Source organism: Anabrus simplex, chromosome 3 (assembly GCF_040414725.1).
Source record: "Anabrus simplex isolate iqAnaSimp1 chromosome 3, ASM4041472v1, whole genome shotgun sequence".
Taxonomy (NCBI): domain Eukaryota; kingdom Metazoa; phylum Arthropoda; class Insecta; order Orthoptera; family Tettigoniidae; genus Anabrus; species Anabrus simplex.
In genome coordinates this window covers 17,221,788-17,238,186 of record NC_090267.1, presented here as the reverse complement: position 1 = coordinate 17,238,186, position 16,399 = coordinate 17,221,788, and the positions used below count along the sequence as shown (strand labels likewise).

Sequence of the window (16,399 nt, the reverse complement as noted above, 5' to 3'; positions counted from 1 at the left end):
TCATAGGAAAAACATATTGCTCTGATGGCATTCACAGTTCATCTGTGATCTCAAAAAGCTTGTACACTAAACAGAACAGCAACTATATTATATTAGAGAAGTAAAGAGACTAAGAAAAAGATGCAGACTGGAAAGAAATAGAGTTAGAAATGGCTGTGGGAGTAAGGAGAAATTGAAGGAACTTACTAGGAAGTTGAATCTAGCAAAGAAGTCAGCTAAGGGTAACATGATGGCAAGCATAATTGGCAGTCATACAAATTTGAGTGAAAAATGGAAGGTTATATATAGGTACTTAAGGGCAGAAACAGGATCCAAGAAGGATATTCCAGGAACAATTAATGAACAAGCAGAGTATGTATGTGAGGATCTTCAAAAGGCAGAAGTACTCAGTCAGCAGTATGTAAAGATAGTTGGTTAGAGGAATAATGTGCAGCTAGAGGAGATGACTAATAGTAAATACATACACACATTATCGTTATAGACTGTTATGCTTTTCGGCGTTCAGTCTGCAAGCCTCTGTGAATTTACTAAATGTCGCCGCAATCCTCGATTTGCAACTAGTGTTGTGGCCTCATTTAGTTCTATACCTCTTATCTTTAAATCGTTAGAAACTGAGTCTAACCATCATCGTCTTGGTCTACCTCTATTTCTCTTACCCTCCATAGCAGAGTCCATTATTCTCCTAGGTAACTTATCATCCTCCATTCGCCTCACATGACCCCACGACCGAAGCCGGTTTATGCGTACAGCTTCATCCATCGAATTCATTCCAAAATTAGCCTTTATTGCCTCATTCCGAGTACCCTCCTGCCATTGTTCCCACCTGTTTGTTCCAGCAATCATTCTTGCTACTTTCATGCCTGTTTGTTCTAACTTATGAATAAGCTATCCTGAGTCCACCCAGCTTTTGCTCCCGCAAAGCAAAGTTGGTCTGAAAACAGACCGATGTAAAGATAGTTTCGTCTGGGGGCTCACTTCCTTCTTACAGAATACTGTTGATCGCAGCTGTGAGCTAACTGCATTTACCTTTATGACACCTTGATTCAATCTCACTTACTATATTACCATCCTGGGAGAACACACAACCTAAATACTTGAAACTATCGACCTATTCTAGCTTTGTATCACCAATCTGACATTCAATTCTGTTGAATTTCTTACCTACTGACATCAATTTAGTCTTCGAGAGGATAATTTTCATACCAAACTCATTGCACCTATTTTCAAGTTCCAGGATATTAGACTGTAGGCTTTCGGCACAATCTGCCATTAAGACAAAGTCGTCAGCATAGGCCAGATTGCTTACTACATTTCCACCTAACTGAATCCCTCCCTGCCATTTAATACCTTTCAGCAGATGATCCATGTAAACTACGAACAGCAAAGGTGAAAGATTACAGCCTTGTCTAACCTCTGTAAGTACCCTGAACCAAGAACTCATTTTACCATCAATTCTCACTGAAGCCCAATTGTCAACATAAATGCCTTTGATTGCTTTTAATAATCTGCCTTTAATTCCATGGTCCTCCAGTATGGTGAACATCTTTTCCCTCGGTACCCTGTCATATGTTTTCTCGATCTACGAAACATAAACACAACTGCCTATTCCTCTCGTAGTATTTTTCAATTACCTGGTGCATACTGAAAATCTGATCCTGACAACCTCTCTGTGGTCTGAAACCACACTGGTTTTCATCCACCTTCCTCTCAACGACTGATCGCACCCTCCATTCCAAGATGCCAGTGAATACTTTTCCTGGTATACTGATCAATGGGATACCTTGATAGTTGTTGCAATCCTTCCTGTTCCCTTGATTATAGATAAGCACAATTACTGCTTTTGCCCAATCTGAAGGTACCTTACCAACACTCCATGCTAATTTTACTACTCTGTGAAGCCATTTTATCCCTGCCTTCCCACTATACTTCACCATTTCAGGTCTAATTTCATCTATTCCTGCTGCCTTATGACAATGGAGTTTATTTACCATCCTTTCCATTTCCTCAAGCATAATTTCACCAACATCATTTTCTTCCTCCCCATGAGCTTGGCTGTTCACAACACCACCAGGATTATTTCCTTTTACATTGAGATGATGTTCAAAATATTCCCTCCACCTCTCCAGTGATTCCCTGGGATCTATTATGAGTTCACCTGAATTACTCAAAACACTGTTCATTTCCTTTTTCCCTCCCTTCCTAAGATTCTTTATTACTGTCCAGAAAGGTTTCCCTTCTGCTTGACCTAGCCTTTCCAGGTTATTACCAAAATCTTCCCATGACTTCTTTTTGGATTCAACAACTATTTGTTTCGCTCTGTTTCTTTCATCTACATACAGCTCCCTGCCTGCCTCGGCCCTTGTTCGGAGCCATTTCTGATAAGCCTTCTTTTTACGTTTACAAGCTGCTCTCACTTCAACATTCCACCAATATGTTCGCCTTTTCCCGTCTTTACACACAGTTGTTCCTAGGCATTCCCTTGCTATTTCTACTACAGCATCCCTGTATGCCACCCATTCACTTTCTATATCCTGAACCTGCTTACTGCCTACTGTTCAAAAATTCTCACTAATCATATCCATGTACTCCTGTCTAATTTCCTCGTCTTGGAGATTTTCTACCGTTATTCGTTTGCAGACAGATTTCACTTTATTTACCCTAGGGCTAGAGATACTTAGTTCACTACAGATCATATAGTGGTCTGTATCATCGAAAAATCCCCGGAAAACTCATACATTCCTAACAGATTTCCTGAATTCGAAGTCTGTTAAGATATAGTCTATTATGGATCTGGTACCCCTAGCCTCCCATGTGTAGCGGTGAATAGCCTTATGCTTGAAGAATGTATTCATAACAGCTAACCCCATACTAGCACAGAAGTCCAGCAAATGCTTCCCATTCCCATTAGCTTCCATATCTTCCCCACATTTACCAATCACCCTTTCGTATCCTTCAGTTCTATTCCCAACTCTCGCATTGAAATCGCCCATTAGCACTATTCTATCCTTGCTGTTGACCCTGACCACGATGTCACTGAATGCTTCATAAAACTTGTCAACTTCATCCTCATCTGCACCCACACATGGTGAATACACGGACACAATTCTAGTCCTAATTCCTCCAACTGACAAAGCTACCCACATCATTCGCTCATTTACGTGCCTAACAGAAACTATGTTGTGTGCAATGGTATTCCTGATAAAGAGCCCTACCTTAGACTTTGCCCTTCCTTTTCTAACACCCGTCAAGTACACTTTATAATCTCCTATCTCTTCCTCGTTATCTCCCATTACCCGAATATCACTTACTCCTAGCACATCAAGATGCATCCTCGTTGCTGACTCAGCCAGTTCTACTTTCTTTCTTCCATAAGCCCCATTAATATTGATAGTTCCCCATCAAATTCTATTTCGTTCGACAAGTTGTTTCCAAGGAGTCCCTTGCCTGTCAAATTGGAGTGGTACTCCATTACTCCCATAGGTCCGAGGCTTGCTTAAAATGTTCTGAGCTCGGTAGATTCATGATGCAGGATGCTACCCTACTTGCACATAGTCCAAGTGAGGATCTCTCCTCTAACGGGTTATGGACCACCGGTGAATTGTATAGTCCTAGCCGCCTGAGCACAAGGACGGCCAGGACTCAGAATATGACCGAGATGCCCATTCCCATTCCATAGCAACTGGTATCCCGACTCTTAGGACCACTTACTAGGCCATTCAGCCATTGCCCATGGTTCACGAACTAGCACGTGACTACAGTAACCCACAAACATGAAAGAAGTATAAAAATTAACTTCTGATAAAAATAACATTTACAATAAGATATAAAAGTTCAGAAACAGAAAAGCAGCTGGCATTGATAAGACTTCCAGGGATATACTAAACACAAAGCCATATCTGAAGCTATTATTTGATTATTATTTTCATGAAGGAACTATAAGAAATGAATGGAGAATTGCTATAGTAGCCACTGTGTATAAAGGAAAGAGTAATAGACATAAAGCTGAAAATTACAGGCCATCAGCTTTGGGAAAACATTCTTTCTGAATATATTAAACATGTTTGCAAAATTAATAACTGGTTCGACAGAAAGCAGTTCGGGTTTAGGGAAGGTTATTCCACTGAAGCAGAACTTGTAGGATTCCAGCAAGATATAGCAGAGTGACTGAATATACTCTATTTCTAGAAAATAGACCTCAGAGAAATAGAGTAGGTGAAGCTTTATCTGACTCTGTAATAATTACGAGGGAAATTCCTCAAGGCAGTATTATTGGACCTTTAAGTTTTCTTACATATATAAATGATATGACTGAAGAACTGCAATCAGAGTTGAGGCTTTTTGTGGATGATGATATTTTGTATACGGTAATAAATAAATTACAAGATTGTGAGCAAATGCAAAATGACCTCGATAATGTTCTGAGATGGACATTACACAATGAATGGTATGATGAAAAATGGGGTTAAAAGTCAGGTTGTGAGTTTCACAAATAGGAAAAGTCCTCTGAGTTTTAATTATTGTGTTGATGGGGTGCAAGTTCCTTATAGGTATCATTGTAAGTACCTAGGTATTAATTTAAGGAAGGATCTTCATTGGGATAATCACATAGATGGGATTGTAAATTAAGGGCACGGATCTCTGCACATGGTTATGAGGATGTTTAGAAGTTTTAGTAAGGATGTTAAGGAGAGGGTGTGTCTCTGGTAAGATCCCAACCAGACTATGGTTCCAGTGTATGGGACTCTCACCATGATTACTTGATTCGAGAACTGGGAGAAAAGCAACTAGATTGTTCTGGGTGATTTCTGACAGAAGAGTAGAGTTACAAAACTGTTCAAAGTTTGGGCTGGGAAGACTTGGGAGAGAGGAGATGAGCTGCTTGACTTCATCATATAGATCCATATTAATACAGTTAAAATTAAGAAACAAAATTAAGAAACCTAACAGTTTCTTAAGCGGTATGTTCCAACCTCTCACTGGAGAGATGCATGAAATGACAGTATACTAATTAGTTTGAGTGGTGTCTTTAAAAGTAGGAAAGATCACAATATGAAGATAAAGTTGGAATTCAAGTGGAGAAATTGGGGCAAATATTTTTTTCTAGGAAGGGTAGTTAGGAATTGGAATAACTTACCGATGGGAATGTTCATTAAATTTCCAATTTCTTTGAAATAATTTAAGAAAACGTTAGGAAAGCAACAGATAGGGATCTGCCATCTAGGCCACTGCCCTAAATGCAGATCAGTAGTTACTGACTGATGTGAGGTGACCCTATATATGTGTGTGGGAAATAAACATCAGTTTACTATCATAATGTACTCCCAAATGTTTCTGACTATCAACAATTGGTTCAGCGTGTGATATTAATGTAGTATGGGTGATTTACGAAGTGTGAATGAAATGGTGGAACACTTGGCGGGATGAGATAGAAGGACACCGGGAAGTGTTTTGTGGTCAATAATTTGAATTTTATTTTTTGATGTGATATAATTCCTTGGAGTGTGCTCTATATGCTGATATAATTATTTTTTTCATTATCACAATTTAAAGTCCCCAAATCAGTCTTTTAAATACGGCGACTGTACAGCTACGCACTCCTTTCAAGCTTGTAATGATCTGGTGCAGTTGGAACAATTCTCTTTATTTACGAGTCTGTGGTAAATGTCAACTGATAAGTTGGTATCTCTAGCCACTCAGGAGTAGTTATGAAGGCCACAAAAACAAATGAACAGCGTATTTCCCGCCTTTCACATGTATGTTTACATGAGGTGCGTTTTGTTGAGAAAGTTAATGAAAGCAACGTGTTTTTATTAGTTTTGCTCTTATATTATGCACCTAGTTTACGAGTATGGGCAGAATTAAGAAATTTGGGAAGAGAAACTATTGTTCCCGTGTTGCCACTAAAGGATACAGAGCCAATTGTAGTGAAATAATGGAATACTCTATGAATGTACCTGTTAGTGCCACCATGAACTTTACCCAAAAGGTGCTGACTCTTGGTGTGGGTACCAAAAGGCACAGGTAACAGGCGACACCTTTTCCATAAGCACACATTACCTCAAGCAGTTCCGTCAGAAATGAAGCCTGTGTACAGAGAACTCTGTGATTCAAAGCTGCTGGCTAAATGTTTACATGGTCATAGCCAGAAGCCCAAAACTGTTTTCATAGGTATAAAAACTTTAAAACTTGCAGTATTTGATGCTGTTAAAAGCTTTAACAATGGAAGTGTTAAAAGACTGCAAGTTATGGAGAAGCTTGGCATCAAACGAGGGAAGAACATGAAGAGTGCCCTCCAGAAGATAGACTTGCAGCGAGTCATGGAAGCTGAAAAAACGGTTCAGCAGATGACCAAGGAAGCTAGGTTGAAAAAGAGGGCAGACAAAAAGAGGAAAGAAGATGAGGAGGCCAGGAAAGATGATAAGTATGGTCCTGGGGAGTTTTAACACAACTGGTATGTGCTAAATTGACATGGTTTTTGTTTTTTATGTTTTTCCAAAAGTTGATATTTTCTTTATTTAGGTACACTTTTCTCAAGCCCTATTTTTCATACGGGTCTGATTTTTTTGTAGTTATTAAGAGGATTCAGTACAACAGCTGGTGAAAGATATGGTGATTATATGCAGAACAGTGTCCAGAAAAAATTTAATGTTACTCAAAATTTTGTAAAAAAATTTCATGTATGTCAACAATTTTATTTTTAAAATGTAAGGAGGAAGATTGTAACTTTATATTTCACCCACTATATCAAGCAGTGTCTTAGAAATCATGTATTAAAATTTTTCTGGAATCTGACCACTAGTTTCTGAGAAAAGTGTACCTAATTGGTAGACAAACGCTTCTAAATGTTTTCATAAGGAAGTGAAAAAAATCTCTCTCCTAAAAGACATTTAAAATGTATGGTATCTTATTGACATAATCTTGTTTGGTAAGGGTCTCCAGCTATGATTATGAAATTTCATTGAGATATCTTGAAATAGTGAGGACTAAATGGAATTAAAATGACAACATATTTTAATGACAAAAAATTCCCAGTGTCCTTAAGATGGTATGTAATGCACTTAAGTTCATTTTTTGCTTAATATTCTACAAATCATCTGCAAGGAGAAGAATTTTGAATGGATTTGGAGAAAGAGTATTGACGAGACCATCAATAAAAAGGGGGGAAAAGAAAGGAGGAGACCTAGGACAATGTGTTGTTAGAGGTAGTGGCAGTGGGTGAAAATCTGCATCCATCAGGGAACAGCTGCTGTAATTTTCAATGAAAATGCTCTGTACACTATCTCGCATACAGGTTAAATCTTCATAAAATGTTTGTAACAGTAGTGCATGATTTATAACATTGAAGGACATTATGATAACAATAGGCTGGAGGTTGTGTATTGTACCAGGAACCGTTTATGGACTGGAACATTATTTTATTCAATGTCAAGTACTGCAACGGCATGGCCCTGGCATGAAGTTTGTATGCAAGGAACCCCAAAGTAACAGCGCGGGCATGCATTTAGCGAGCAAACTACGTCACAAGCTCTACACTTAAAGATCACCTAGAAGTGACGCACCTATCACGTGCACAGCACATGGTGATATGGAAACTTCTAGAACATATTCTGCTTGCTTTTGATCCTGATGAGATATCAATGATTGAAATATACCATCTTGTAGCCCGTTACTTAAAGGCCAACATAATCAAATTTCATAAAAATTGGCCTCGGGACTTGCTAATAATTCCACTATAAAGAAACTCAATTCCGCCAAGAGGGGAGGAAGTCAAACCCGGCAGAATCATTTAAAAGAGCCAGGATTTTCCGAGTAGAAAACAGTTCTCAACTCGCAGCTAATGTGCAAACATGCTGATGTACGCGAATGTATACGCCGAGATTCAAACAAAGTCGTCGCGAAGTACAACTCTAGGGTAACTATCTTCAACGAACTTAAAATACAAGTGCTCATCTTGAACTTAGAAACTTTCAATCACTACGATATTTCTCATAATTTAAAAGAACGTGTGACATTAACTCACTTAACAGAACTTCATATTTGAACTACAACTCGAGTGAACTTAAATTGTTAAAACTTGTACTCATCTTAAGAGTTAAATTAACTTGGCACATTCATGGTTGATAGACGTGTGCATATTAAGACAATTTTCTGATTGACTAATTAAACACTCAGTCTATTGAAACAAATGATTTCATAACAGTAACTGAAATACACGTTTAATGACAGTTTATTGAACGTTTAGCAGGCTAAACTTTCATCGCGATTGTAAGATTGTGCTGCATTCAATGCTTTATAAAACTATGGCTATCGGAACTTGTAAATATTCACGAGTCAGAACATTACGCTATTGTGAATAAACTTTCGGTCTTCATGTGAAATACTTGTAAATATATAAGAACTGTGCTTTCATACAGACAGTGATTCCAATCAAATGAGCTTTAATAATTTCACTGCCAGTGGTTAGACACTGTACGAATGCATTTAATAAAATACTGTGCCTATCTTACGATTTTCAAATATGAGTTATGCTAGATAGGACACTCACAAATCATTTTAGTCACTTGGACGTTATCGTGTTCATAAATCTAACAATAACACATGAAATCCTGACCGAGTGCCTATTTTCTTAAATTATCATATCTACCTGCTGTTATCTCAAGTCAATATGCGAGCTGGAACGTGGTTTTGACGCGGGATACGGAACGTGGTCTCTACGCGGGATTTGGAACATGGTTTCTATGTGGGAGTTGAACATGGTACCACGGGGATGACATCACAACACCGGCTGCCTATGGTTTTAACTTGCTGTTCACTGAACCGCATCCCTCTACATTCCAATCCTGAGTTCCAGAGTATACAAGTGATATGAGTGCATTTCAAACCATCTAAAGATTCCACCAGACTAACTTTCTTATAAGTGGAACATTAGAATCAGTGATTTTGTTGGCAGTTCTACAAACAATTAACTGATGCTCATTGGAAATAATATTACTCTAGCCACATTCTCTAAGTGTTAAACATTAATTTTTGTGATGTGTTTTTCAAAGTGTTAATTTATTTAGAAAAACTTTAGGAGAAGCTCATAAAATTTTCCAATTGAAGAAATACTTGTTTTGAAACAAAATAATTTTCATTTTTTCATTATTTAGATAAACTTTAGGAAGAACTTTATGAACATCACAAATGACAAAATAATGATTTTTGAAGTGAAATAATATTCATTTATTGTTAGAATATAGGAAGCAACGCTGATATTATGACAGACATTCACTACCAATGACTTAACCCATTCGCATCCTATTTAAATACCATAGCAGTTCACTGAGAAAACGCATTAAAATACTGCACTACGGCAGACGTCTGCACAGTATTATTTAAAAAATCATACAAAACCTACCAGTAAAGGTTCCTTTCTGAAAATTTGCATGCATAATAACGAAGGAATAAGCTTACAAATGCCGTTTTCTAGTGTGTCTGCTAAGTGTGGTACACCTCAAAACTTTCTTCTAAGTGAAGTGCTACACCACACTTTTTGCACAGCCAGCAATATTCACTTCTCTTACCCCGGCTGTAGCACACAACACACCTTTTTGTGACTTTTGTTTTCTTCTCTGTTGGGGGAATATGCATGGGAAAGTGGGCTCATGATTTAGCTTGTAATCTGGTATGGGTGGTGCTCGCTGAAGATCGACACTGAACAGAGTACTCCGGCAACTTAACAGTTTCAATTAGCTGCTTTGCAATGCTAGTTCTGAAGTCAGCGTAGCTCGTCCTTTTGTTAGCAGTGATATTGTGATACACAGTGAAAGAATTGAAAATGCATATATCGAGGAGTTAAAAGAATATTTTTCGATATCCTTTTAGTGTGCGTCGCATGAGAGTGAACAGAGCTGTCACCTGATCCTGAAGGTCAACCCCACCCATTCCCTTCTGGTATTCAAGGCCACACTTGGGCTCTATCACTTCCTCCCTAGGGGTTTGTCCTCTCTTTTGTCCGAGTTTGCCTGTCCCCGTCATGTCAGCTGATTTGTGTTTAGTGGTGAAAAACATACATCCTTGTTATATTTCCACTTCACACATAATATACTGTTGGCAACCCATGTCTCATACAATCCACATGTGAGTTTAGTTTTAGTTTTAGTGATATCACAAGCCATATATTTTCGGTTCTGTCTAACAGTTCCAATTACATTTGTCTTCTGGGAAGGAATACCAGTTATCTAAAAACAATATATGCCCTCAGCCTAACAATGGTTCACATATATTGAGCACAAGGTTTGTAATTAACAGAAACGTTGTATTATAGGTCTAATCTTTCTGAGCTTGTCACTACTATCGACTCGTTCATCGTCAACGAAATGTAAAAATTGTTAAATTATAATGATAATACCAATATAAATGGTCCTTTATTGGACATTATCAATTTTCCAGCTAACTAATTTCTGGTTGCCAGCGTTTTGCCCCCGTGTGCTATGTTGGGCTCATAAGTTGGTACATAGTACACCCACCAAGACACTGGCTAGTGCATACTGTGGAAGCCACTGCATAGGCCACTTGGAGCCACCGGCAGTGCCTGCTCATGGTTTCATGGAAAATCGGAGTGTCTATACCCCTGCTTTTACTCCACTATAACTGAATTCTAGATTTTCGCAGTTGTGACATTAGTATAACTAACGAAAAGTATGCCCTAATTTCGTCAGGTTTAGTCTCAAACTCTTTGTCATCGTCTTTCACTTTCTTTCGGTCAGGACTGCTCAACTGTCTTGCTGCATAAGCATTTGTCTCGTCAGATATTTTGTCAAACAAAAAGTTCATGTATTCACAAAAAACTGTGAATTCAGATAGTGCCTGCATATCAAACCTTTTCAATAAATTATTATTAACCCTGCTGGATTCACTAAACGTATGTACAACAGGGATACTGTCACTTTCTGTCCAGTTCCAGTCATTCAAGTTAGTCTGCGCTGAGGTACAAACTCGTTTTTAAAGACTTGGCCCATCGTCATCATTTGTATCACTTTACGTGTCATCAGCACTATTACATGCATCACTCGAACTAAGACCTTCAGGGTCTATTTCGTCAACACAAACATGAATGTCTTCATGATCACTCTCTAAAACATTATCTATCAGGTTTCGTATTGATCACTCTCTAAAACATTATCTATCAGGTTTCGTATTCCATCTTCTCCAACAACAACACATCTGCTTGACGCAATGATCGCTACTGACGTGAGCGAAATAATATGAACAAAGATTATTTTATTTCTTGTTCTAGAAATGTGTGATAACCTGGAGTGTAGGAAATAACCGAAGCCACATGTCTAAACTTCAGCTCAGAATTTACAAGTGGCATCTATGAGTTAGTAACTAAACTGCATTATTGATATACAGCAGTGAATCACCGTGAGCTGAGCTCGTCATTGGATTCATATGCCACGAATAACATTTGTGAGCTAGGGTCATCAAATGATGCGATTGGGTTAATCTCAAATATCAAGACGATAAATAATCCGTTCATAAGATATTTTGCTTTAATCAAATATTTCAAGCCAGAAATAATAGGAGATATACACGTCAAATTCATTGAGATGAATAAATTAAGTTTGTAAACTCATCTATTATTTCATTCTGCATATACCTCTCTCTGTACCTGCTCCATAAGGACCGTTCACCCCTAAGTGCGAATCTCATACCTTCATCCCCGATCATTTCACAGTACAGTATGAAATGGTAAATTAAAGCAAATGGTGGAAAATCACTTTCGCAAATAACTGATAAAGCAGGTAAAACAGATATTGGGTGATAACTCGTGATAACTGACTCCTCTCCACCTTTAAGTAATGGTGTGATATTGGCATTTTTCCAGCAGCTTGGAAAGTAGCCTACCGAGAAGCATCGGTACAATATCACACTAATAAGGTACAAATGAACTAATGCTGTATTTGGCAGGAAGATAGGACTGAAACCATATCCACCAATGGGCTTAATTTCTGACAGAGATGAAAGTAAGCTCAACATCAAATTCAGTGGTAAAAATATTGTTCAGACTGTGGGAAACAAGAGTTTTATTTTAATACCGAAACGGTGTAACATAACTATAGGCAAAATATTCAGTGAGAAAATTTGGCGCATATATTTTAAACGAACAGAGATCACCATCCTAGAAATATAATCTAATATTGAGATTTACAACTGATGTAGTGACTGAAACTTGTATTGAAATTGTGCCTGCATAGATTAGCAAATTTCTTGAACACATACGAGATAATTTACTATACTAGTTGTTTAATCAATGATTCATGACCCTCACACCATATGTCATAATATTGTACTGAGGTTATGCCATGTGAAGTAAGAAAAACTCCAGCTGTTTACTCTCACACCATACAGATTTCTTATTGCAGTTACACCATGTGGAATGAGGTGCGCTCCAACAGTTTCCATTTGTAGCAGTCACTAGTAACAGTATAACATCCCACTAACCCTTGTGGTTTTTGAAGACACCGAGATGCTACAATTTTGTCATGCAATAGTTCACATACACATCAGTAAAACTTCTGACACGGGCTGGCATATTTCAGCATCTTGCTTCTTTGACTTTGATGGCTGGAGCTAATGATGTTGCCTGTGGGGCTTCGGTATATTTTAATGTGTCCTAAGTTGGTGATTGACTGATGTTTCAACAATATCTGTTTGGCTCTGTCAAGGCAGACAGATAGCAGAGGGAAAGGCATCAGAAGTTGTACTTGACGTTTGGTATATGCAGTGAATGTGCTGTCATCTGGAGAAGTCCAGCACTGTTCTTCACCTCTCAGTGCTAGTTTCCAAATGTTAGATAACCCTTATACGACATCTGTTCCTTAAGAATGGACAGTATTACCAAGAGATGGAGGGAGTCTCAACAGGCTCACATTTCACAAGTTGTAATCAAACTGTACATAAAAACACTTCAACAGACAGCATTCTCCACATCTCCCTATCATGAGATACACACCACATTTAGATCATGACTGAAGGTAGGTGATCTTATCAAACCAGTGAAGGGAAGGAGTATACAAAATACTGTGCGCCTGTGGTTGGGTCTATATCAGGACGATGGTGCAATCCATACCTGCAAGGGGGATGCAACACATGAGATACACACACACTTCCCGTAGCTCTCGACATCAACCTATCCGAAAACACAGACAGACATCCCATCCATTTAAATAATACCAAGATACTAGCCTCTAACTGGCACTTCCACCACATAAAAACCAGAGAAGGCATAGAAATTAAAACATGTTAATAATTTAAAGGAGCAATAACCGCTACCTAAAATCTCAAATCAAGCTATAAAATGACTGAAGAAACCAGAACTACCCGAGGGGGAAAACGTTTACAGTGCAAATTGACTGCCAAGTATAAATTCCCTTGCCTTTCTCACAGCTATCACTCTGCTTTAACAAAGCCTACTGGAATGATGGTGAAACGTTGGTCACTCACCAACATATGAAGTGGAACAACAGCTTTAACCGCCATGAAAAACAGCATATTTTGACATCTTCAAACACTACTGGACCAGACCAGATCACATCTACCATCTACCATCAGAGCTCTTCAGACTGACATTTTTCCCATCAAGATGATGATCCATTGAAGTGCAAGCAACACATTCAGAAGATGAAAAAAATACAGTTCTTGAATTAACCAACAGAGTAATGGAAGATGATAAAAATTTTGCTTCTTCCCCAAAACCTTTCACTGAAACTCAGTCTTTAACATGGTGTTTGTTATAAGATGTGTTATGCTGACAGTAACAAGCCAATCACATTCTACTGCTAAGGGATAATTTCTAATCACTATCAAATTAGATGGAATGATACTTACAACTGAGATATTTTCTGTTCCTTCAAGCCAGACTGGTTCCTCCTTGATTTCTATTTCCAGATCCATTTCAGACAACAAAGGAAGTACTAGAAGGTGCTGGGAATGTTAATTATTTCTGGTGACCTTGCACTGAAACATGGGCCAGAACATTTATTATTTCTGTAGAACTTCTGTTAACTGGAACAAAGGGGAGGAAATTGGTGCCAGATAACTAAAATTTCAAGTAATAATTAAAATGCCATTTTTATAGGTTGGACAATGTTTTTTTTGTTTTAGTTCAAAATAAATGAAGACAAAACATATATATTAAAAAATATTTTAATAAATGCAAACTAGGACATATATTTAGAAATATCCAATGTTCCACTGTGCATAAACAGTAAGCATTCAATTATAAGTTATATTTGGGGTTTGAAGAAATGTTATAGACTTGCCTCGGCCTCATTCAACAGTGATCCATGGGATTCCACTCACGGGCGTGCAGGTTCAATCATTCACCGGTTATTCATGGCAATTATTAGCATGTTATCATCATTATCATGAGAATCTGTATCTTATAATTATTTGAGGCTATTTTAATTCTTAATCTATAAATGACAATATTGAGAATATATTTTTAATTGGAACAATGTTCCACTTTAATCAAATCAATTAATTGAAAAAATATAATTAACAACAATAATAAATAAAATCTTGCAACATGGGCACATAAGTAGTTGGCCCATTATTGGACATTATAAATTATTGAGCTAACTCATTCCTGGTTGCTGGCGTTTTGCCCCAGTGTGCTAAATTGGGCTCATGAGTTGATAAATAGCACACCAACTAAGATGCACGGCTAGTGCATACCGTGGAGGCCAGTGCGTGGGCTACTTGGAGCCACTGGCAGTGCCAATGCACTATGAGAGACTTTGTCTTATTTCCAAAAATTGATGCCCGCCTGATCATCAGATGACATAGATGTTGATTCCTATAGGGAACCTGAAATATTTGTTCCCAATGAGAAAATTTATAATACCAATGTAGTTGGTGTGTTATTGGACATTATAAATTTTCAAGCTAACTCATTTCTGGTTGCCAGCATTTTGCCCCAGTATGCTAAATTGGGCTCATCAGTTGGTAAATAGCACACTCACCAAGACGCATGGCTAGTGCATACCGTGGAAGCTACTGCGTAGGCTACTTGGAGGTATCGGCAGTGCCAATGCACAACAAGACACTTTCTCTCATTTCCAAAAAAACTGATGCTTGCCTGGCCATCAGATGACATAGATGTTAATTCCCATACAGAACCAGAAATATTTGTCCCGTATGAGTAAATTTATAATACCAATGTAGTGGACATTATAAATAACTGATGTTGTAGCATGGCTATCCAGTACATCAATTATACACTCGGCTTTCACATATGCATGCAGAGATTTTGCAACTAGTTAAAATGGACAAGTCGACCGATGAATATTATGACTTTGATGCTGTCGCTCGTGAGCGTGACCCGTTGCCTACGTTATAATACAAGGCCTGGAAATAGAGCCCATAAAACACTATGGAAGTGGTTACACTGAAGTTCAAATCTGGGCCGCTAGGATCGCTATCTTGCTCCCTGTCTACCAGGCTCGCGCCTTTAAACGTGTTCATTAACTCGGTTGTGAATGTGTTATGTATTTGTCTGATGTTAAGCATTCGCAGTTCAAGTCATGGTTTATTCACGAGAAATTAAAGGTAGTGGAATTTCGTTTCACAAGTTTCCAGTGAATGTTCAATGTTTGAAACATTATACAGTGGAAGTATTACGCATGAGATACGACTTCAAGCTGATCGAAGTAGTAAGTTTTGATCCGAGTTACGTGATAAGAATTGGGCGATCCCAAAATTTGTCACTGGACTTTTTTTTAAACTATGCTACCATGACCGGCAATCATTTGAGAGGCATCTTCAAACTCAGAAATCTTAAATTAGGAAACCAACGAGGAAAATAATTTGACCAACAAATTTCACGAAAATGAATGTAGCAAGAGCTAAAAATATTGTGTTTTCCCCTGAAACAATCTCTGGTTTGTTAAGTACGGAGGTGGTTTTGTCCCAAGAGCATAAAATACAGTTTAAAATAAGCCATTTGTTTTATGGAGCATTTTATTAAATTGTTCAATGCGCATAACGTCGGCAACACCTCACATGGGACATATTCAGGAACGAGAACAAACGAGCATCTTTTAACCGGGCGAGTTGGTCGTACGGTTAGGGGCGCGCAGCTGTGAGCTTGCATCCAGAAGATAGTGGGTTCGAATCCCACTCGGCAGCCCTGAAGATGGTTTTCCATGGTTTCCCATTTGGCACCAGGCAAATACTGGGGCTGTACTTTAATTAAGGCCACGGCCACTTCCTTTCAACTCGTAGGCCTTTCCTATCCCATCGTCGCCATAATACCTATCTAAGTCGGTGCGATGTAAAGTCACTAGCAAAAAAAAAAAAAAAAAAAAAAGCATCTTTTAGTACTGAAGATGAACTCCTCAGTTGGTTAATTAAT

General features: G+C 38.2%; 1 protein-coding gene across 4 annotated transcripts in view; it reads right to left on the bottom strand.

Annotated features, from left to right (window-relative positions):
- Positions 1–16,399, bottom strand: part of LOC137498987 (oocyte zinc finger protein XlCOF19-like) — an 83,148-nt gene that overhangs the window by 48,646 nt on the left and 18,103 nt on the right. For 3 of the 4 annotated variants that reach the window (XM_068226968.1, XM_068226970.1, XM_068226969.1), the window contains exon 2: positions 13,873–14,001. In XM_068226968.1, coding sequence (XP_068083069.1) covers positions 13,873–13,938 — 66 coding nt within the window. In that variant the 5' untranslated portion in view covers positions 13,939–14,001. Of the gene's footprint in view, positions 1–13,872; positions 15,785–16,399 lie in introns of those variants that run through there. The other variant, XM_068226967.1, reaches the window with a different exon arrangement.